Source organism: Hyperoodon ampullatus (assembly GCF_949752795.1).
Source record: "Hyperoodon ampullatus genome assembly, chromosome: 9".
Classification (NCBI taxonomy): Eukaryota; Metazoa; Chordata; class Mammalia; order Artiodactyla; family Ziphiidae; genus Hyperoodon; species Hyperoodon ampullatus.
The window spans coordinates 93,955,180-93,979,526 of NC_136922.1; the positions used below are offsets into that span (position 1 = coordinate 93,955,180).

The 24,347-nt window shown below is 41.7% G+C and overlaps 1 protein-coding gene across 1 annotated transcript in view; it reads right to left on the minus strand.

The window, feature by feature from the left end:
* Positions 1–24,347, minus strand: part of SVOPL (SVOP like) — a gene marked incomplete at both ends in the record, with an annotated part of 76,999 nt that overhangs the window by 40,597 nt on the left and 12,055 nt on the right. The window contains 5 exon segments of the mRNA XM_079711859.1: positions 9,389–9,475; positions 11,396–11,477; positions 12,191–12,302; positions 12,970–13,020; positions 13,023–13,174. Coding sequence (XP_079567985.1) covers positions 9,389–9,475; positions 11,396–11,477; positions 12,191–12,302; positions 12,970–13,020; positions 13,023–13,174 — 484 coding nt within the window.

Consider the following 24,347-nt stretch of genomic DNA (forward strand, 5'->3'; position numbering starts at 1 on the left):
ATAAAATGGACAACCTAGAAGAAATGGATAAATTCTTAGAAATGTAGAACCTTCCAAGACTGAACCAGGAAGAAACAGAAAATATGAACAGATCAATCACAAGTAGTGAAATTGAAATTGTGATTTAAAAACTTCCAACAAACAAAAGTCCAGGACCAGATGGCTTCACAGGTGAATTCTATCAAACATTTAGAGAAGAATTAACACCTAGCCTTCTGAAACTCTTCCAAAAATTCCAAAGGGAGCAGACACTCCCAAACCCATTCTATGAGGTCACCATAACCCTGATACCAAAACCAGACAAAGATACTACAAAAAAAGAAAATTACACGCCAGCATCACTGATGAACACAGACACAAAGATACTCAACAAAATACTAGCAAACTAAATCCAAAAATACATTAAAAGCATCATACACCATGATCAAGTGGAATTTATCCCAGAGATGCAAGCATTCAATATCCACAAATCAATCAGTGTGATACACCACATTAACAAACTGAAGAATAAAAACTATGATCATCTCAATAGATGCAGAAAAAGCTTTTGACAAAATCCAACACCCATTTATAATTAAAAAAAAAAACTCTCCAGAAAGTGAGCATAGAGGGAACTTACCTCAACATACTAAAGGCCATATATGACAAACCCAGAGCTAACATCATTCTCAACAGTGAAAAACTGAAAGCATTCCCTCTAAGATCTGGAACAAGACAAGGATGTCCACTCTCACCACTTCTATTCAACATAGTTTTGGAAGTCCTAGCCACAGCAATCAGAGAATAAAAAAGAAATCCAAATTGGAAAAGAAGTAAAACTGTCATTTTTTACAGATGACATGATACTATAGAGAATCCTAAAGATGCTACCGGAAAACTACTAGAGCTCATAAATGAATTTGGTAAAGTTGCAGGATACAAAATTAATACACAGAAATCTCTTGCATTTGTATACACTAACAATGAAAGAGCAGAAAGAGAAATTAAAGAAATAATCCCATTTACCACTGCATCAAAAATAATAAAATACCTAGGAATAAACCTACCTAAGGAGGCAAAACACCTGTACTCTGAAAACTATAGAACTCTGATGAAAGAAATCAAAGATGACACAAACAGATAGAAAGATATACCATGTTCTTGGGTTGGAAAAATTAATATTGTCAAATGGCTATACTACCTAAGGCAATCTACAGATTCAATGCAATCCCTATCAAATTACCAATGGCATTTTTCACAGAACAAGAACAAAGAAATTGTAAATTTGTATGGAAACACAAAAGATCCCGAATAGCCAAAGCAATCTTGAGAAAGAAAAACAGAGCTGGAGGAATCAGGCTCCCTGACTTTGGACTATACTACAAAGTGACAGTCATCAAAAAAGTATTGTACTGGCACAAAAACAGAAATATAAATCAATGGAACAGGATAGAAAGCCCAGAAATAAACCCATGCACCTATGGTCAATTAACCTATGACAAAGGAGGCAAGAATATACAATGGAGAAAAGACAGTCTCTTCAATAAGTGGTGCTGGGAAAACTGGACAGCTACATGTAAAAGAATGAAATTAGAACATTCTCTTATGGGACTTCCCTGGTGGTGCAGTGGTTAAGAATCTGCCTGCCAATGCAGAGGATATGGGTTCGAGCCCTGGTCTGGGAAGATACCACATGCCATGGAGCAACAAAGCCCGTGCACCACAACTACTGAGCCTGAGTCTAGAGCCCTCGAGCCACAACTACTGAAGCCCATGCGCCTAGAGCCCCTGATCCTCAATGAAGAGTAGCCCCCTTTCGCCACAACTAGAGAAAGCTCACACGGCAACGAAGACACAATGCAGCCAAAAATTAAAAATTTTTTTAAATTTAAAAAGGAGGGTGGGAAGGTAGGAGATGCAAGAGGGAAGAGATATGGGGATACGTGTATATGTATAGCTGATTCACTTTGTTATAAAGCAGAAACTAACACACCATTGTAAAGGAATTATACTCCAATAAAGATGTTAAAATAAATAAATAAATAAATAATTTTAAAAAGAAAAAAAAGAACATTCTCTAACACCATATGCAAAAATAGACTCAAAAAGGATCAAAGACCTAAATGTAAGGGCGGACACTATAAAACTCTTAGATGAAAACATAGGCAGAACACTCTTTGACATAAATCGCAGCAATAACTTTTTTGATCCACCTCCTAGAGTAATGAAATAAAAACAAAAATAAACAAACGGGACCTAATTAAACTTAAAAGCTTTTGCACAGCAAAGGAAACCATAAACAAAAAGATAACCCACAGAATGGGAGAAAATAATGTGCGAACGAAGCAACCAACAAAGGATTAATCTCCAAAATATACAAATAGCTCATGCAGCTCTATGTCAAGAAAACAAACAACCCAATCGAAAAATGGGCAGCAGATCTAGTGGGGGTGGAGGTGCCACACTGCGCTGCACACAGGATCTTATTTCCCTAACCAGGGATTGAACCCGTGCCCCCTGGACTGCCAGGGAAGTTCCAGGCAGAAGATTTAAATAGAAATTTCTCCAAAGAAGACAGCCAGATGGCCAAAAAGCACATGAAAAGATGCTCAACATCACTAATTATTAGAGAAATGCAAATCAAAACTACAATGAGGCATCACCTCACACTGGTCAGAATGGCCATCATCAAAAAGTCTACAAACAATAAATGCTCGAGAAGGTGTGGAGAAAAAAGGGAACACTCCTGCACTGTTGGTGGGAATGTAAATTGGTGCAGCCACTGTGGAAAACAGTATGGAGGTTCCTCAATAAACTAAAAATAGAATTACCATATAATCTAGCAATCCCACTCCCAGGCATGTATCAAGGCAAAACTATAATTCAAAAAGATACATGCACCCCTATGTTCATAGCAGCACTGTTCACAATAGGCAAGACATGGAAACAACCGAAATGACCATCAACAGATGAATGGATAAAGAAGATGTGGTACATATATACAACGGAATATTACTCAGCCATAAAAAAGAATGAAGTGATGCCATTTGCAGCAACATGGATGCAACTAGAGATTATCATACTAAGTGAAGTAAGTCAGAAAGAGAAAGACAAATAACATATGATATCACTTATATGTGGAATCTAAAATATGACACAAATGAACCTATCTATGAAACAGAAACAGAATCAGGGACATAGAGAACAGACTGGTGGTTGCCTAGAGGGAGGGGGTGGGAGAGGGATGGATTGGGAGTTTGGGATTAGCAGCTGCAAACTTGTACATATAGAATGGATAAACAATGAGGTCCTACTGTATAGCACAGGGAACTATATTCAATATCCTGTGATAAACCATAATGGCAAAGAATATAGAAAAGAATGTATACATATGTATAACTGAGTCACTTTGCTGTACAGCAGTAATTAACACAACACTGTAAATCAAGTATACGTCAATTAAAAAAATAAAAATAAATAAATTGGTATAACCACTATGGAGAACAGTATGGAGGTTCGTTAAAAACAAAAAATAGAACTACCATATGATCCAGCAATCCCACTCCTGGGCAGGTATCCAGAGAAAACCATAATTCGAAAAGATACATGTACCCCTGGGGCTTCCCTGGTGGCACAGTGCTTAAGAATCCACCTGCCAGGGCTTCCCTGGTGGCGCAGTGGTTGAGAGTCCGCCTGCCGATGCAGGGGACACGGGTTCGTGCCCCGGTCTGGGAAGATCCCACATGCCGTGGAGCGGCTGGGCCCGTGAGCCATGGCCACTGAGCCTGTGCTCCGGAGCCTGTGCTCCGCAAGGGGAGAGGCCACAACAGTGAGAGGCCCACCTACCGCAAAAAAAAAAAAAAAAAAAAAAAAAGAATCCACCTGCCAATGCAGGGGACACGGGTTTGAGCCCTGGTCCGGGAAGATCCCACGTGCCACAGAGCAACTAAGCCCGTGCGCCACAACTACTGAGCCTGCGCTCTAGAGCCCACGAGCCACAACTGCTGAAGCCTGGACACCTAGGGCTCATGCTCTGCCACAAGAGAAGCCACCGCAATGAGAAGCCCGCGCACCACAATGAAGAGTAGCCCCCACTCACCGCAACTAGAGAAAGCCCACGTGCAGCAACAAAGACACAACTCAGCCAAAAATCAATTAATTAATTAATTTTTTTAAAAAAGAAAAGATACTTGCACCCCAATGTTCATTGCAGCACTTTTTTACAATAGCCAAGACATAAAAGCAACCTAAATGTCCACAGGCAGAGGAATGGATAAAGAAGATGTGGTACATATATACAATGGAATATTACTAAACCATAAAAGAGAACGAAATAATGCCATATGCAGCAACATGGGTGGACCTAGTGATTATCATACTAAGTGAAGTAATTCAGACAGAGAATGACAAATATCATATATTACTCATATGTGGAATCTAATTTTTAAAAATGATACAAATGAACTTATTTACAAAACAGACTCACAGATTTTGAAAACAAACTTATGGTTCCCAAAGGGGAAATGGGGAAGGGATAAATTAGGAGCTTGGGATTAACATAAACACACTACTATGTATAAAATAGATAACCAATAAGGACCTACTGTATAGCACAGGAAAATCTATTCAGTATTCTATAACAACCTATATGGGAAAAGAATCTGGAAAAGAATGAGTATATGTATATGTATAACTGAATCACTTTGCTGTACACCTGAAGCTAACACAACATTGTAAATCAACTATACTTCAGTAAAATTTAAAAATTAATTAAAATAAAAATAGATCTCATTAAAGTGGAATCACCCTATGAATAATGTTACCATAAATATGCTAACAATTGAATTCCAATAAAGTATTTTAAATCTATTAAAAAAATAAAAAGTATATAACTATGATCATATTTGAGTAAAATGTATATGCATATTTATATGTACATATGCTTAGATATATTGCAAGGGCTTCATTAAAATATTTATATTTGTTATCTCCAGTAAAATATTAGGGTAGTAAAATTTTATTTCTAGTTTTCAGCATGGAAGAAGAAAAAATCACGTGGTCAAAATTGCCTTTGGAAATCTCTTAAATCACTGAAAATACAATAAACACAAATGTATTTATGAATCACACTTGACATTGACAAAAACTTTCTCCTTGACCAAACCCTAGCCAGGCTTTTCTAAGCTGCTTCTCACCTAGGCCTCAATCTTGGTATATAAACATTTGAACAAAGACTAACAGTTTCTAACAGCTCAAAGCCACACCCCTCGGATGACCCTAGCTCTCTTAAAAGTGCCTACCTGAACATACTCAAGGCTTCCAAAAAATTTACTGCTTGTTCCGATCGATACCTGGAGATAGGGCTCCTGTCTGGGTTTCACATGGACCAACCCCTCTTAGCACTTTTTGCCGATTTTCACTTCCCTTGCTCTATTGAGACCTTCCTTGTCTTATTCTCTCTTCTCCCTTTAAAAAGCCCAGTCACCTCCGTACAAATCAAAGCTGAATTCAGTCCACACTGGACTCTTTTTCCTACTGCAATAATTACTAATCAGAATCTGTCCCTACCACTTTAACTAGTGTCTGACTTTATCTTGGACAACATAGTTTCTCAGTAAGTTTACTGCTTACTAGAAGTCACTAATGAAACTATGAAATGGATAGATTTTTTATTCCCATTAACTGGTGAAGTTCTGTGTATCATCTTATGTGTTGATTCATTGTTTCCATGCTTCTGGGGAAGGTCAGGCATTCAACAGGACAACAAAATCATTGTTCAGCTGTGACAATTCAATTAGGGTTTTTTGAAACCCTTGAAAAGTAAAGGTTTGTCTTTCATCCTTGTCTAGTATTTTTTCTTCCTGGGCAGAAATTAAAAATTTTTATGTATTTCCCTCTATAAGAGAAATGGTTTTCCAGAATTCTGAAATCTCCCTTTTCATTTGAGTACATGGCGATGTGAAATTAGAGTCTTATGATAAGCTGGTTCCCCCCTTGTCCTCTCCCGATCCCCTGCCAATTCACTCTTCAGCAACCAGAGTGCTCTTTGTAAATTGCAAAACTGATCATGACACTGCTTAAAACCTTTCAGTTACTTCCCACTCCTCCTAAGAAAAAAAATCCAAACTATGCCTGCAAGGCACACTCTCTCCCTGTACTTCTCTGCACTTTGCTCATCACAGCTATCTTCTATTCCGAGAACACACCAAGCTCTTCTCATCCCCAGGACTTTGCACCAGATGTCATCCCACCTGAAATGCTGTTACCCTTTACAAGTTGTCAGCTTCTTATACTTCAGGTCTCAACTCCAAAGTCACCTACCCAGAGAGGACTTGCCTCTTTTTATAATTTTTTTTAAATTGAAGTACAGTTGATGTACTTTATTACATAAGTTACATACAGGTGTACAATACAGTGATTCACAAATTTTAAAGGCTACTCTCCATTTATAGTTACTCTAAAATATTGGCTATATGAAGCCTTGTCTTTTAAAAAGGGCTGTCCCTCATGGAGTGTATGGATTTTAATTCAATTTATCTTTCAGTAAAGGAATGTTGAGCCAAAAGGGGGGGTGGGGGGAAGGCCTGTCATCCCTTTCACTCATTATCATTGCCTCCCAACATACTTTCAAGTTGAGTGCTTTACAGATATGCAAATAATTAAGATACGCAAATAATTAATTTGAATCATCTTAATTTTGTGCATAGAGTAAGCCTCTTGAGAGCAGGAATCTTGTGGTGGTGTGCTGCGAAATGTTTGATAGGCTTTCCAGAAACAGTCCTGATGGTAGCATTTGCCTGTGGCCATGGGATAAAAACCACCACCGTGCTAATTTCAAGCTACAACGTGACATCAACTAGCTTGCAAAGTAATTTCCTGAAAATTTAACAATCAGCTTTCACAAGCCAGTGCAGGCCAGTTCCAGCACACCACTGGACACCGGTCTGGCTTATTTATTGCTGTAAATAAAGAGAACAATGTCAGGCACAGAGTAAGCGTGCAATAAATGTTGGCTGAATGTTGAACTGGGATAAATTCTTTCTTTTTTTTTGGCCGTTCCTCGCGGCATGCAGGATCTTAGTTCCCCGGCCAGGGATCAAACCCCCCGCCCCTGCAGTGGAAGTGTGGAATTCCCTTATAAATTCTTGCTTCTACTCTATCAAATATAGATTGTAGCTTATGGAGTCCTTTTTGGCATTCTAACTGCCAAACTGTGAAAGAGGCAGTTTGTAGAATTTGTAGAGAATTACCCTGAAAACAACTTGTCGAATGAGTCACCAAAATAAGTTCCTAAATGAAGGACAAAAGAAAGAGGAGGAGAAAGGAAAGGGGAGCGAGAAGGGAAGGAAGAGGAGGAAGAAGAATTAAGTGAAAGTAAAGTCAATTCCCTTGCTGATGGCCACACCTCTCATTGGTCCCTAGACCAATAGCATCAGATTCACTCTGGATTCCTGCTAAAACTGTAGGTGATGGTCTCATATACAGAATCAGAATCTCTGGGTGAAGTCCAGGAATCTTCACGGTATCAAGTTACCCTAGTAACTCTGATATGCACTGAAGCTCGAGAACCGCGTCCAAGGGTACACTGACTGATGAGCTCATGAGAGTGTCACCAAGCTCTCCTGTCTACCTGGAGCAGCTGGCCCCACTCCAAACCCAGGCAAATATTCTACGAGCAAACACAAAGCTTCCCAGATTCTAACTTCCCATCCTAAACCTGGTGAGGAAAGCAAAACATTCCAATTGCATAGTGATTGAAATAACTCAACTGGACTTAAATATCTCTCAGTAACAGAAATACTCTTATTTGAATATTTAGCATTTGGCCTTGAGGCTATTGATCATCGTTATGGTTATTAGCTAACACTTATTGAGGGCTTACTATGTGTCAAATGTTGGGCTCAGTGCTTCGTATGTATTAATCTCATGCAATACTGAGAAGAAACCTACGTAGTGGGTGCTATTGTTTACCTTCATTTCACAGATGAGGGGGGCATAGAAAGTTGGGTGACTTCACTGTGAGGAGTTGAGAACTCCCCGAGCAGGATGCTAAGCAGAACAAAGCCCTATGCCCCAAGAGACCTGGTCCTAGTTGAGATATTTCCTGGTCCACAAAGTCGCCAAAAGCAGGGTGGCCTCAAAGATAAATGCCCACAAATACCCAGAGAAAATGTTCCAAGTGGTTGAGAACCAAGAGACTCTCTTCCTAATTAAAGCTTGGAAAATAAACTACCTCGCTCTGATCATCCAGAAATAGGATCAATATTTTACTGCTGCCTTTCACCATCATGTTCTTTTCTGAACATGCTGAAATAAGTACAAAAGAACTGTGAAAAGCAAAACTGCAAGACCAAAACTGCCCTCATTTTTAATTAAGTAGGCAAAATATTCCCAAAATAGTTTTAATAAGGGTGGTAGCAAAATCCCATTAAATTATAAGAAATACACATTACAGTCTGTTTAGCCCTCTCTGAAAACTGCCCCTCCCAGGGTGCATTCATCCATAAATCTGACTCTTGGCCACAACTGATTTAGCTCAACTATGAACAACTGACCAGGCCTGACCAGTGAGATGCCAGAGAGAGCATCCTTCTGGGATGCAGAGAGTACTTTGGTGCCTGGAACTAAGGTTAGATGTTTGGGATTTGTGGGGCGGCCATGTCCGTGGACAAGTATAGCACACTGGTCTTGAGGGAGTACAGCCTGAAAGCTCAGTGACCCTGGGCCCCAGACAGATGTGAGGAGGACACAGCCTGGGTCCCTGACAGCCCTCACTGCCTGGATCAGGCCCACCCAGGGCCCGGCCTCACTCTTGTCTTTGGCTGCAGCCAGCTCAGGTGGATTTCCATTTCTCGTGGCCGAAAGAGAATGATCAGGGCAGAGGGACAAGCTGCTTGGCCGTCTGAGGAACCATGACCCTGTGGGTCACCACATCTGCCTCTGCTTCTCTCCTGAAACAGGGCCCATCCAACGGTCCAGATCACCCCTGGATTTTCTCCCAGCCTGTGCCTGGTTTGTCCAAATGCTGGACTTAACCTGCCCAGGGCCACGTCCTTGCACCCTGGTGCAGCCTCCCTGCACTTCTGTGCTGTTTTTCAATTGCACCCTTGACAGTGTCAGGGTTGGAGCTCACTGTCGTTCAGCTGCCCCAGCACCTTGTGTCATCCATGTCTTTTGCATCTTCCCCCAACAATGTCCAGCAAAATCTAAACCCTGCATGCAATGCATTACATGCTATTCACTGGAAGACTGGAAGACCCAGCCAAATTAACCAGACAATGGGAAAACAACACCTCAAGGAAACTCAAGTAAACAAATCCTTGGTTAAACCCTTAACCTGAAGGGAGCCAGGCCCTCTTTCCCCACCTCCCTTAGACATATCCTCCCTACAGAGACCCCTGGGCTGTACCTGGGATATAAATGGCGCCACCATCGCACCAATGCGACACAGGGAGCCACTGGTCCCCATCCCCAAAGCGCGCGTCGTGGGGTAGACCTGCAGTGGAGGAGCGTAGAAAGCATCTGTTAGCTTAAACCCCTCTTTCCCAAGTCCTCTGCCTTTCCCTCCACAGGTCAGGCTTTGGTATACATAAAAGGCCAAATATTCTATATGGATATACAGGATATAGAAAATGTTCATTTTCTCAGGGACACAACTTCGAATTTTAATATCAGAAAATAAACACTTAGAAATTATCCTTTAAGTGAGCAAATTCCAAAGTAGGTGTTTAATATTCCAAACGTAATTTTAGAAAGGTACTTGCAGTCAGACAGAAGATTTCCACTTTAGAGCTATAAACGTATAAAGGTGGTTCTATTGAATGGAAGGAAAATACTCCCCAAATAACAATCCAACCAAACCTTTAATACAGATACAGTGAAAAGAATCGACAAGAGTGCCACATACATGCTACACCATTCACCATGTTTGTGTTGTAAGATCGTATGGCGCAGTCTACTTTCTTGCTGCAACTTTCTTGCATTTATAGTAAAACCTCATTAATCTGTACTTCACTGATTCAGAGTTCTTGATAAATAAGCAAATAGTATTTAATAAAGAAGATTTTAGGGAGAATATATGAAAGAATGCTTCTTTTAATTTTATAAAATTTTCTCTTAATGCTATAAATACTGATCAGTTTTCAACAATTCACTGAAGCAAAGCACGTGGCCTCTTTACTTGGCCACATCGTGTTAGCCACCATCTGCCAAATGCAAAAAACAAGACGCTTTCCTGCCCTGAGGGGCACTGCTATATTTATAAGAATGTCTGGGGGTGGAGTGCCTTTTCACAGAGACTTTTTCTTTTTCTAGAAAATGAGGCTAGTGGCTATTGAAAACAATGGATTCAGATACATACAGATGATCTTTGCTCGAATATCAATTTTTTTTTGTTCATTTTTGACCATTCTAGGAGATGAAATAATAGAAGACAAGCAACTTCAGGTACACATCTTTTTTTTTTAAGCAATAAGTATAAGGGTAAAAATACTTAGGAATGACCCTTTAAATGAACACATCCCAAAATACATTAAATTGAATATTCCAAATATAATTTTAGAGGCACACCACAATACACATAGACATTTAAGTGCACAAATTCACAATAATTTTAGAAGATTGTTAATGGAACTAAATGAAATACTACATATATGTCAAATGTGTCATAATTTCCTATCTTTATCTATGTGAGGGGAAAAGAATCTTTTTCTCTGTGGTTTTGATATGTCATCTGTGTTCTAAACAGACTTCTACGTTTTCCAAGATGAAGATGAATGCAGCTTTAGCAGTCCCTATAGCACCACTTTCTCCGGCTCAGTGAAAGGCAAAACCAGTTAAAATACGAAGTTTCCTACTCAGATATTGCTTATTTCTAGGAATATTTGCTCTTTAAAGTGGTGGTCTCTGAGAAGCTCCTCAGAAGTGATGTATTAAGTAGATATAGTAATTCAATAAATTAAGAATAAATTACTATTATATTCGAATTTAAGCTACCTACAACAGACAGAGTGGGATGTGATCTTTCAAAAGAAAAAAGGTGAAAAATACATTCTAATTTTAAAAAGGGAGAAATAGGGTGTTTTACATTTTATCAGCAACCTGCAGGTACTGGGCCCTATCCCTATTTCTTCGGGAAGCATGGTATGAGGGCAAGAGTTGTTTTTTACATGGATGCAGTTTAGTGAGAAAGGGAGAAGGTCCTATCTTTCTTCTCAGAGACTGGCTTTCACTAGACCCCATGGGGCAGGAGAAAGGCCACATCAAATAAACCTTCTGGTGTCATTTTAATAGGATGTTTTTAGAAAATCATCAAAAGTCAACAGAAGCCAGGGATGCGTGATCTATAGACAAACACCTGCTCTAAGTAGCTCACCTCGCACACCTTGATGTAACCAACCCCTTCCCCAAAACTAACCTCATCGGTGTAAATATAGATGGTGTTGAAGTTGGACGCCACCAAAGCCCTCAGCATGAAGAGGACGCCGATGAGGCCGGCACTAGGGAACCAGAAGCGAGACGTTACCAAAGGCGACACGGAGGGCCTTCTGGGGCCCCGATCCCAGTACATTACAGACGCCAATACACATCCCCGAAGACCAGGTCCCCAGGGAGGTGCTGCTCCTCAGCTGGCCTGACTGTGGGGTCCTAAAGCAAAAGCCTGACTTAATCCTTCAATCCTGTTCCCCCAGAGTGTGCCATTCCAGCCCAGCGCCCCGCCCCCAGCAGAGATGAGCACACCTCTGCCACCACCCTTGGAAAATGGTACAGACGGTTTTCAGAATAAGTCATATATATTATAAATGAGGCCCACTCTAGGGTCACAAATTCAGAGTGCAATGAATTTTCCCACCACGGGTATGCTGTCTACATCCCTATCTTGACAACGGTGCAGATCATTTGGTAAACAACCAGAGTCTCCATTCTCCAGGAGGCTTTGCATAAAGATCCTAAATATCTTGGTAAGCGAACTGAATACTCCCATGCTGGTACCCATGTCCTGTGAGTGCTGAAGATGGACCTGCTCAGGAAGAGGGGAAGGGCAGGTACCAGGAGCTTGTTTGATCATTCTAGTCAAACAAGCAGCCTGTAACTCTACTCTTGGTGAAAGGGACTTGCCCCTAACCTCCACTGAAGGCCATGGGTCAGGAGACCTCATTTTAAAACCACCGCACAAAACTAGATTGCTTTAAAGCAACCAGACAGCAAATACCTTGAAGTGCAAATACTGAGGAGAAGAAAGAATAAAGCTGTGCATCCCACGGTAATAGAAAGGCTCAGCCGTCTTCCCAGGAAATCCATGCCCAGGATATTTAAAGGATTCACTAGGAAAAAAATGACAAAGGCAATTTTCAGAACCTTGAAAGCAAATGGCATTCATTAATGGCATGGATTCCTCCCTGTCATTTCAGAAAGAAGCAACTTAATCCAAACGTCATGCGTATTCCATCAAGACCCAGTCACACTCTCATCGACTTCATGACTCCTTCAATATGCTTTTCCCACGGGGATCTGAGAACGACAAGCACTGGAGTATATGAAGGATATTTTACGCCCAGGATGCTTATTACAGCACGCAGGTCTATTGTAAACTGCCAACTTGCTAGACCTATATTTTAAATGTTTTATACTGTTTTTCAAAGTCAAGGTACCATTGATTTTTAAGTACCATTATTTTATGTCTATTAAAGCAGAAACAGTGCTTCCAGCTGAAATCTAACATGCCACTGTGAGACACATCCCAGTTTCAGAGACGTTACAGTGTAGGGGAATGCATCTTAGAATTGATACATGCACTAATTCAAAGCTCCACTCCTCCAGACTTCTCCCCACACTGATCCGCACTGGAGACACCTCAGCATGATTTGGGGACTCATCCATTTCTACCAGGCAGTAGTCAAGTATATGACAGGTCACTCTTCTCTCCTCTGAGACTCTGAGTTGCACGTCCCCCACCCAAAACAGAGAGCCACCCAATAGAGAGATACTTACGAGTAATTTCGCCAATGGTGCTGATAATCATGGTCTGGTAGTCGGAAGGGCAAACACCTGGCAGTGGTGGGGGCTCTGGCTCTCCTCCGAGACCCCTACGGTCACCACTGCCTCAGACTCCGACCGCGAGCCACAGGCCAGGTCCCTCTCCAGCAGCTCCGCACTGGCCAGGATGACCCCGTAGCAGGCGAAAGAGATGCCCAGCCTGGAAGCAAGAAAAGATGGACATTAGGAAAGGCTGTCACCAGGCCTGAAGGAGGGGGTAGCACCGTGAGAGGTGGGGAGAAGTGGGGAGAGCTTCTCAGGTGGAAGAAACGGTGTAGGGAGGGGAGGGGGGAGGAAAGCGGGGACACGTTTCAAGGGGACACTAGGGGGTGGCCTTCAGCGGAGGCTGTACGATGGGAAATGCATTTGCAAGAAAAAACAGGATGGAACTAGATGGCGGAGGACCCCTCAGGCCAGGAGGAAGTCTTGTAAGAGGCAGAACAGAACTAACACTGCGTTGAAACAGTCTCCCTCATTCTACAGCTTATGTACTGTAGCCCTGACCATAAAGAGTTAAATATTAGAGAAATGTTGCTTGTGCCCAAACAGCTCATTAAGTTCCCTGAAGAAAGTTCCCATCCCAGGTGGTCCCTGTTAGTTATGGCTACTACTTGTAGATAAGTTCGTTTTCAGCTAGCAAACAAGCAGAGATAAGTGTGGTAAAGTAAAAATAACTGCTAACGACTTAAAGTTTTGCAGGAGCCTCCGGATGCAGCCTTGTGAGCAAGCAGAAGAACAGAGAAATGTTCTGCTTCCCTTGAAGGCCAGGTGGCTCCAGGAAGTCTGCAACCCACCTTTAATCTTGAACCCTCCCGCTTCCCCTTTTCCCTTAGCATAAAAGCAGCCTGAATGCTCTTCCAAGTTAAGATGGCTCTTTAAGAGTTTCGTCCAGGGCTTCCCTGGTGGCGCAGTGGTTGAGAGTCCGCCTGCCGATGCAGGGGATACGGGTTCGTGCCCCGGTCTGGGAGGATCCCACATGCCGCGGAGCGGCTGGGCCCGTGAGCCATGGCCGCTGGGCCTGCGCGTCCGGAGCCTGTGCTCTGCGACGGGAGTGGCCACAACAGTGAGAGGCCCGCGTACCGCAAAAAAAAAAAAAAAAAAAAAGAGTTTCGTCCACCATCTTCTCCGCCTGCTGGCTTTCCAAATAAAGTCGATATTACTCGCCCCAACACACTGTCTCTTCTTGGCCTGCCATGAGGCAAGCAGTAGGAGCTTAGACTCCGCAACAGCTTGTTTTCTGCAACTGCTGCCACAAGTTAGCACAAACTTAGCACTTTAGCACAGTATCTCACAGTTCTGGAGGTCAGCAGTTCAGCAGCTCTGGCTGACTTCTCTGCGCGGAGTCTCACGTGGCAGACATGACGGTGCAGGCAGGGCTGCTCCACTTTCTGGGGAAGAATCCAGCTCCAAGCTCACCCAGATGGTCGGCAGAATCCAGCTGCACGGGGGTGTAGAACTCGTGTCCATTTCCTTGCTGGCTGTTGACCAGTGGTTTTCAGCTTCTGCAGGCTTCCTTCACTCCTTGTCTGTGAAGCCAGCAACAGCAGGTCGCGTCCTTCTCATGCACTGAAGCTCTCCTTCGACCTCACCTCACGCTTTCTCTTTTGCTGCATCTCTGATTCCAGCTGGAGAAATTTCTCTGCTTTTAAAGACTCAAGCGATACTATTGAGCCCACCTGCCTAATTCAGGATACTCTCCTTGTTTTAAGGCTCGTAACCTTAATTACATCCACAGTCCCTTCACATCTACATCCAAATTAGTGTTTGATTGAATCCCCAGGTGTTGGAACTCTTGGGCATCATCTTTAGAATTCTGCCTTTCGACGCCATGAAGCTATGGAGGGTTTTTACTTTTTTTTTTTTTTTTTTATTTTTTTTTTTTTTATTTTTTTTTATTTTTTGCTTTATCACAAATTTAATCAGTTATATGTATACATATGTTCCCATATCCCCTCCCTTTTGCGTCTCCCTCCCACCCTCCCTATCCCACCCCTCCAGGCGGTCACAAAGCACCGAGCTGATCTCCCTGTGCTATGCGGCTGCTTCCCACTAGCTATCTACCTTACATTTGGTAGTGTATATATGTCCATGCCGCTCTTTCACTTTGTCACAGCTTACCCTTCCCCCTCCCCATATCCTCAAGTCCATTCTCTAGTAGGTCTGTGTCTTTATTCCTGTCTTACCCCTATGTTCTTCATGACCTTTTTTTTTCTTAAATTCCATATATATGTGTCAGCATACAGTATTTGTCTTTCTCTTTCTGACTTACTTCACTCTGTATGACAGACTCTAGGTCCATCCACCTCATTACAAATAGTTCAATTTCATTTCTTTTTATGGCTGAGTAATATTCCATTGTATGTATGTGCCACATCTTCTTTACCCATTCATCCGATGATGGACACTTAGGTTGTTTCCATCTCCGGGCTATTGTAAATAGGGCTGCTATGAACATTTTGGTACATGTCTCTTTTTGAATTATGGTTTTCTCAGGGTATATGCCCAGTAGTGGGATTGCAGGGTCATATGGTAGTTCTATTTGTAGTTTTTTAAGGAACCTCCATACCGTTCTCCATAGTGGCTGTACCAATTCACATTCCCACCAGCAGTGCAAGAGTGTTCCCTTTTTTCCACACCCTCTCCAGCATTTATTGTTTCTAGATTTTTTGATGATGGCCATTCTGACTGGTGTGAGATGATATCTCATTGTAGTTTTGATTTGCATTTCTCTAATTAGTAAAGATGTTGAGCATCCTTTCATGTGTTTGTTGGCAGTCTGTATATCTTCTGTGGAGAAATGTCTATTTAGGTCTTCTGCCCATTTTTGGATTGGGTTGTTTGTTTTTTTGTTATTGAGCTGCATGAGCTGCTTATAAATTTTGGAGATTAATCCTTTGTCAGTTGCTTCATTTGCAAATATTTTCTCCCATTCTGAGGGTTGTCTTTTGGTCTTGTTTATGGTTTCCTTTGCTGTGCAAAAGCTTTTAAGTTTCATTAGGTCCCATGTGTTTATTTTTGTCTTTATTTCCATTTCTCTAGGAGGTGGGTCAAAAAGGATCTTGCTGTGATTTATGTCATAGAGTGTTCTGCCTATGTTGTCCTCTAAGAGTTTGATAGTGTCTGGCCTTACATTTAGGTCTTTAATCCATTTTGAGCTTATTTTTGTGTATGGTGTTAGGGAGTGATCGAATCTCATACTTTTACATGTCCCTCTCCAGTTTTCCCAACACCACTTATTGAAGAGACTGTCCTTTCTCCACTGTACATTCCTGCCTCCTTTATCAAAGATAAGGTGACCATATGTCCGTGGGTTTATCTCTGGGCTTTCTATCCTGTTCCATTGATCTATCTTTCTGTTTCTGTGCCAGTACCATACTGTCTTGATTACTGCAGCTTTGTAGTATAGTCTGAAGTCAGGGAGCCTGATTCCTCCAGCTCCATTTTTCGTTCTCAAGATTGCTTTGGCTATTCGGGGTCTTTTGTGTTTCCATACAAATTGTGAAATTTTTTGTTCTAGTTCTGTGAAAAATGCCAGTGGTATTTTGATAGGGATTGCATTGAATCTGTAGATTGCTTTGGGTAGTAGAGTCATTTTCACAATGTTGATTCTTCCAATCCAAGAACATGGTACATCTCTCCATCTATTTGTATCATCTTTAATTTCTTTCATCAGTGTCTTATAATTTTCTGCATACAGGTCTTTTGTCTCCTTAGGTAGGTTTATTCCTAGATATTTTATTCTTTTTGTTGCAATGGTAAATGGGAGTGTTTCCTTGATTTCACTTTCAGATTTTTCATCATTAGTATATAGGAATGCCAGAGATTTCTGTGCATTAATTTTGTATCCTGCAACTTTACCAAATTCATTGATTAGCTCTAGTAGTTTTCTGGTAGCATCTTTAGGATTCTCTATGTATAGTATCATGTCATCTGCAAACAGTGACAGCTTTACTTCTTCTTTTCCAATTTGGATTCCTTTTATTTGCTTTTCTTCTCTGATTGCTGTGGCTAAAACTTCCAAAACTATGTTGAATAAGAGTGGTGAGAGTGGGCAACCTTGTCTTGTTCCTGATCTTAGTGGAAATGGTTTCAGTTTTTCACCATTGAGGACGATGCTGGCTGTGGGTTTGTCATATATGGCCTTTATTATGTTGAGGAAAGTTCCCTCTATGCCTACTTTCTGCAGGGTTTTTATCATGAATGGGTGTTGAATTTTGTCGAAAGCTTTCTCTGCATCTATTGAGATGATCATATGGTTTTTCTCCTTCAATTTGTTAATATGGTGTATCACGTTGATTGATTTGCGTATATTGAAGAATCCTTGCATTCCTGGGATAAACCCCACTTGATCATGGTGTATGATCCTTTTAATGTGCTGTTGGATTCTGTTTGCTAGTATTTTGTTGAGGATTTTTGCATCTATGTTCATCAGTGATATTGGCCTGTAGTTTTCTTTCTTTGTGACATCCTTGTCTGGTTTTGGTATCAAGGTGATGGTGGCCTCGTAGAATGAGTTTGGGAGTGTTCCTCCCTCTGCTATATTTTGGAAGAGTTTGAGAAGGATAGGCGTTAGCTCTTCTCTAAATGCTTGATAGAATTCGCCTGTGAAGCCATCTGGTCCTGGGCTTTTGTTTGTTGGAAGATTTTTTATCACAGTTTCAATTTCAGTGCTTGTGATTGGTCTGTTCATATGTTCTATTTCTTCCTGATTCAGTCTTGGCAGGTTGTGCATTTCTAAGAATTTGTCCATTTCTTCCAGGTTGTCCATTTTATTGGCATAGAGTTGCTTATAGTAATCCCTCACGATCTTTTGTATTTCTGCAGTGTCAGTTGTTACTTCTCCTTTTTCATTTCTAATTCTATTGATTTGAGTCTTCTCCCTTTTTTTCTTGATGAGTCTGGCTAATGGTTTATCAATTTTGTTTATCTTCTCAAAGAACCAGCTTTTAGTTTTATTGATCTTTGCTATTGTTTCCTTCATTTCTTTTTCATTTATTTCTGATCTGATTTTTATGATTTCTTTCCTTCTGCTAACTTTGGGATGTTTTTGTTCTTCTTTCTCTAATTGCTTTAGGTGCAAGGTTAGGTTGTTTAGTCGAGATATTTCCTGTTTCTTAAGGTGGGATTGTATTGCTATAAACTTCCCTCTTAGAACTGCTTTTGCTGCATCCCATAGGTTTTGGGTCGTCGTGTCTCCATTGTCATTTGTTTCTAGGTATTTTTTAATTTCCTCTTTGATTTCTTCAGTGATCACTTCGTTATTAAGTAATGTATTGTTTAGCCTCCATGTGTTTGTATTTTTTATAGCTCTTTTCCTGTAATTGATATCTAGTCTCATAGCATTGTGGTCGGAAAAGATACTTGATACAATTTCAATTTTCTTAAATTTACCAAGGCTTGATTTGTGACCCAAGATATGATCTATCCTGGAGAATGTTCCATGAGCACTTGAGAAAAATGTGTATTCTGTTGTTTTTGGATGGAATGTCCTATAAATATCAATTAAGTCCATCTTGTTTAATGTATCATTTAAAGCTTGTGTTTCCTTATTTATTTTCATTTTGGATGATCTGTCCATTGGTGAAAGTGGGGTGTTAAAGTCCCCTACTATGATTGTGTTACTGTCGATTTCTCCTTTTATGGCTGTTAGTGTTTGCCTTATGTATTGAGGTGCTCCTATGTTGGGTGCATAAATATTTACAATTGTTATATCTTCTTCTTGGATCGATCCCTTGATCATTATGTAGTGTCCTTCTTTGTCTCTTCTAGTAGTCTTTATTTTAAAGTCTATTTTGTCTGATATGAGAATTGCTACTCCAGCTTTCTTTTGGTTTCCATTTGCATGGAATATCTTTTTCCATCCCCTTACTTTCAGTCTGTATGTGTCTCTAGGTCTGAAGTGGGTCTCTTGTAGACAGCATATATATGGGTCTTGTTTTTGTATCCATTCAGCCAATCTGTGTCTTTTGGTGGGAGCGTTTAGTCCATTTACATTTAAGGTAATTATCGATATGTATGTTCCTATTCCCATTTTCTTAATTGTTTTGGGTTCGTTATTGTAGGTCTTTTCCTTCTGTTGTGTTTCTTGCCTAGAGAAGTTCCTTTAGCATTTGTTGTAAAGCTGGTTTGGTGGTGCTGAACTCTCTCAGCTTTTGCTTGTCTGTAAACGTTTTAATTTCTCCATCAAATCTGAATGAGATCCTTGCTGGGTAGAGTAATCTTGGTTGCAGGTTTCTCTCCTTCATCACTTTAATTATGTCCTGCCACTCCCTTCTGGCTTGTAGAGTTTCTGCTGAGAGATCAGCTGTTATCCTGATGGGGATTCCCTTGTGTGTTATTTGTTGTTTTTGCCTTGCTGCTTTTAATATGATTTCTTTGTGTTTAATTTTTGACAGTTTGATTAATATGTGTCTTGGCGTATTTCTCCTTGGATTTATTCTGTATGGGACTCTCTGTGCTTCTTGGACTTGATTAACTATTTCCTTTCCCATATTAGGGAAGTTTTCAACTATAATCTCTTCAAATATTTTCTCAGTCCCTTTCTTTTTCTCTTCTTCTTCTGGAACCCCTATAATTCGAATGTTGGTGCGTTTAATGTTGTCCCAGAGGTCTCTGATATTGTCCTCTGTTCTTTTCATTCTTTTCTCTTTATTTTGCTCTGCATTAGTTATTTCCACTATTTTATCTTCCACCTCACTTATCCGTTCTTCTGCCTCAGTTATTCTGCTATTGATCCCATCTAGAGTATTTTTCATTTCATTTATTGTGTTTTTAATCGATGCTTGATTCATCTTTAGTTCTACTAGGTCCTTGTTAACTGTTTCTTGCATTTTGTCTATTCTATTTCCAAGATTTTGGATCATCTTTACTATCATTATTCTGAATTCTTTTTCAGATAGACTGCCTATTACCTCTTCATTTGTTAGGTCTGGTGGGTTTTTATCTTGCTCCTTCTCCTGCTGTGTGTTTTTCTGTCTTCTCATTTTGCTTATGTTACTGTGTTTGGGGTCTCCTTTTTGCCGGCTGCAGGTTCGTAGTTCCTGTTGTTTTTGGTGTCTGTCCCCAGTGGCTAAGGTTGGTTTAGTGGGTTGTGTAGGTTTCCTGGTCGAGGGGACTAGTGCCTGTGTTCTGGTGGATGAGGCTGGATCTTGTCTTTCTGGTGGGCAGGTCCACGTCTGGTGGTGTGTTTTGGGGTGTCTGCAGACTTTTTATGATTTTAGGCCACCTCTCTGCTAATGGGTGGCGTTGTGTTCCTGTCTTGCTAGTTGTTTGGCATAGGGTGTCCAGCACTGTAGCTTGCTGGTCGTTGAGTGAAGCTGGGTGCTGGTGTTGAGATGGAGATCTCTGGAAGATTTTCGCCGTTTGATATTATGTGGAGCTGGGAGGTCTCTTGTGGACCAGTGTCCTGAAGTTGGCTCTCCCACCTCAGAGGCACAGTACTGACTCCTGGCTCCTCAATTTGGGATGATTTGTTGTCTATTCATGTATTCCACAGATGCAGGGTACATCAAGTTGATTGTGGAGCTTTAATCCGCTGCTTCTGAGGCTGCTGGGAGAGGTTTCCCTTTCTCTTCTTTGTTCTCACAGCTCCCGGGTCTCAGCTTTGGATTTGGCCCCGCCTCTGCGTGTAGGTCGCCGGAGGGCGTCTGTTCTTCGCTCAGACAGGAAAGGGTTAAAGGAGCAGCCTCTTCGGGAACTCTGGCTCACTCAGGCCGGGCGGGAGGGAGGGGCACGGAGTGCGGGGCGAGCCTGCAGCGGCAGAGGTCGGCGTGACGTTGCACCAGCCCGAGGCGCGCCGTGCGTTCTCCCAGGGAAGCCGCCCCTGGATCCCGGGACCCCGGCAGTGGCGGGCTGCTCAGGCTCCCGGAAGGGCGGTGTGGACAGTGACCTGCGCTCGCACACGGGCTTCTTGGCGGCGGCAGCAGCAGCCCCAGCGTCCCACGCCCGTCACTGGGCTCCGCACTTTCAGTCGCGACTCGCGCCCGTCTGTGGAGCCCCTTTAAGCAGCGCTCTTAATCCCCTCTCCTCGCGCAGCAGGAAACCAAGAGGGAAGAACAAGTCTCTTGCCTCTTCGGCAGCTCCAGAGTTTTCCCGGACTCCCTCCCGGCTAGCTGTGGCACATTAGCCCCCTTCAGGCTGAGTTCTCGCCGCCAGCCCCAGTCCTCTCCCTGCGCTCTGACCGAAGCCCGAGCCTCAGCTTCCAGCGCCGCCCGCCCCGGCGGGCGAGCAGACAAGCCTCTCGGGCTGGTGAGTGCCGCTCGGCACCGATCCTCTGTGCGGGAATCTCTCCGCTTTGCCCTACCCAGGTATGTGGGGAGTTTCTTGCCTTTTGGGAGGTCTGGGGTCTTCTGCCAGCGTTCAGTATGTGTTCTGTAGGAGTTGTTCCACGTGTAGCTGTATTTCTGGTGTATCCGTGAGGAGGAAGGTGATCTCCGCGTCTTACTCTTCCGCCATCTTACCCGGAAGTCGGTTTTTACTTTTGCTTGATGTTTTCTTACTATCTTTTTTTCTGTCTGTTCTTTAATAGATATTTTTATTGAGATATAAACATAACATACAGAAAAGTTCCTATATCGAAGTCAAGAAAAAGAATATCAGGGGAATTCGCTGGCGGTCCAGTGGTTAAGACCCTGTGCATTCAATACCAAGGGCCCGGGTTCGAGCCCGGGTCAGGGAACTAAGATCCCACAAGCTGCGTGGCCAAAAAAAAGAAAAAGAATATCAGCCTCCCAGAAGCCCCCCTCATGCCTCTCTCATTTTTACAGAAATGGTTGTAAAAGCCATGTGTAAAAGACACATGGGGACAATCAAGGAAAATCACATACGATCTGCAGAGTGGATGATATTAAAGTGATGATTGTTAATCTCGTTGGTGTGATTTTAGGATTGGAATCATCTAAGAAAATGTCCTCAAGTAGTTGAGACTCTTAATGAAGTATCTGGGGATGAAATGGCATGAAGTCTAGGGCCTGCATGAAAATACTTCAGAACAGAAAAAAACAGCTGAAGTAAATATGGGTAGATATCAGTGACTGTCAGATCCGGGCAATGAATAAATCAGAGTTCATCATGGTATCCTCCCTACTTTCATGTGCATTTATAAATTCTCGTAATGAAATATTTAAGAGGAAGACAATAATCACAATATTTCTCCTTGTTATTAAGGTAGCTTTAATTTTTTTTTGTTTAATTTCCAAATATGAAGTATATATATTTTTTGGCCACACCATACAGCTTGCGGGATCTGTCCCCCAACCAGGGATTGAACCCAGGCCACGGCAGTGCAAGCGCCGAGTCCTAACCATTAGTCTACCGGGGAATTCCCCAAATGTTAAGAGTATTTTAAAAATTAAAGAGTCTCAAGAGGAGACGCCAACCTATTTTTAGTGATTATATCTAGGAAAGGCAGATAGACAACCACTTTCCTGAATTCAAACACTATAGATTAGTTTCTACTGTTTTGAATCTTTATATAAATGGAACCACATAATATAATATGTATTTTGTGTGTCTTTCTTTGCTCATTATTACATTTGTAAGATTCAGCCATGTTGAGCGCAAGCACCAGTTTTCTCGTTTTTATTACTGTGTAGTGTTCTATTTTATGAATATAACAGAATCTATCCATTATACCTCTTGATGGGCATGTGGGTTGTTTGTAGTTGGAGCTGTTACAAATAATATAATGCTATTTTATTTTACTATGCATTTCTGTTGGGTATAAATCTAGGAGTAGAATTGCTGAGCCATAGGCTATGCATACTTCCAACTGTAATAGAAACCTCTAAACAGTTTTCCAAAGTGGTTGTACTAATTTGAATGCCAATCAGGAGTGAAGGAAAATTCCAGTTACTTTACATCCTTCCCAACATGGTCAGTCTTTTTAATTTCATTTTTTTTTAAGTTATCTTTTCAAACTTTTTTTTTTTAATTTATTTTTGGCCGCGTTGGGTCTTCGTTGCTGCATGCGGGCTTTCCCTAGTTGCAGTGAGCAGGGGCTACTCTTCGTTGCAGAACACGGGCTCTAGGTGTGCAGGCTTCAGGAGTTGTCGCATGCAGGCTCAGTAGCTGTGATGCATGGGCTTAGTTGCTCCTCGACATGTGGGATCTTCCCGGACCAGGGAGAAGACCCATGTCCCCTGCATGTGGAGAAAAGGGAACCCTCTTGCACTGTTGGTGGAAATGTAAATTGATATAGCCACTGTGGAGAACAGTATGGAGGTTTCTTTTTTTTTTTTTTTTTTGCTGTATGTGGACCTCTCACTGCTGTGGCCTCTCCCATTGCAGAGCACAGGCTCCGGACGCACAGGCTCAGGGGCCATGGCTCACGGGCCCAGCTGCTCCGCGGCATGTGGGATCTTCCCGGACCGGGGCACGAACCTGTGTCCTCTGCATCGGCAGGCAGACTCTCAACCACTGCGCCACCAGGGAAGCCCTGGAGGTTTCTTAAAAAACTAAAAATATAACTACCATATGACCCAGCAATCCCACTACTGGGCATATACCCTGAGAAAACCATAATTCAAAAAGAGTCATGTACCAAAATGTTCATTGCAGCTCTATTTACAATAGCCAGGACATGGAAGCAACCTAAGTGTCCATCAACAGATGAATGGATAAAGAAGATGTGGCACATATATAACAATAGACTATTACTCAGCCATAAAAAGAAACGAAATTGAGTTATTTGTAGTGAGGTGGATGGACCTAGAGTCTGTCATACAGAGTGAAGTAAGTCAGAAAGGGAAAAACAAATACTGTATGCTAACACATATATATGGAATCTAAAGGGAAAAAAAAGTCATGAAGAACCTAGGGGCAAGATGGGAATAAAGACACAGATTTACTAGAGAATGGACTTGAGGATATGGGGAGGGGGAAGGGTAAGCTGTGACAAAGTGAGAGAGTGGCATGGACATATATACACTACCAAACGTAAAATAGATAGCTAGTGGGAAGCAGCCACACAGCACAGGGAGATCAGCTCGGTGCTTTGTGACCACCTAGAGGGGTGGGATAGGGAGGGTGGGAGGGAGGGAGACGCAAGAGATATGGGGATATATGTATATGCATAACTGATTCACTTTGTTATAAAGCAGAAACTAACACACCATTGTAAAGCAATTATACTCCAATAAAGATGTTAAAAAAATAAAAGATCCTTTGGGGGGCTAATTAAGGGGTGACTATTTCATCACCAAAGAATTCTATTTTTTTTAAAAAAAGAATATTTCAGAAAGTGATAAGGCTATGAAAAAAAGAAAGTAATGTGATGGAGAGTGACTTTTAATGATCAGGGATGATCTTTTTGAAGAGGCAACCTGTAAGAAGGC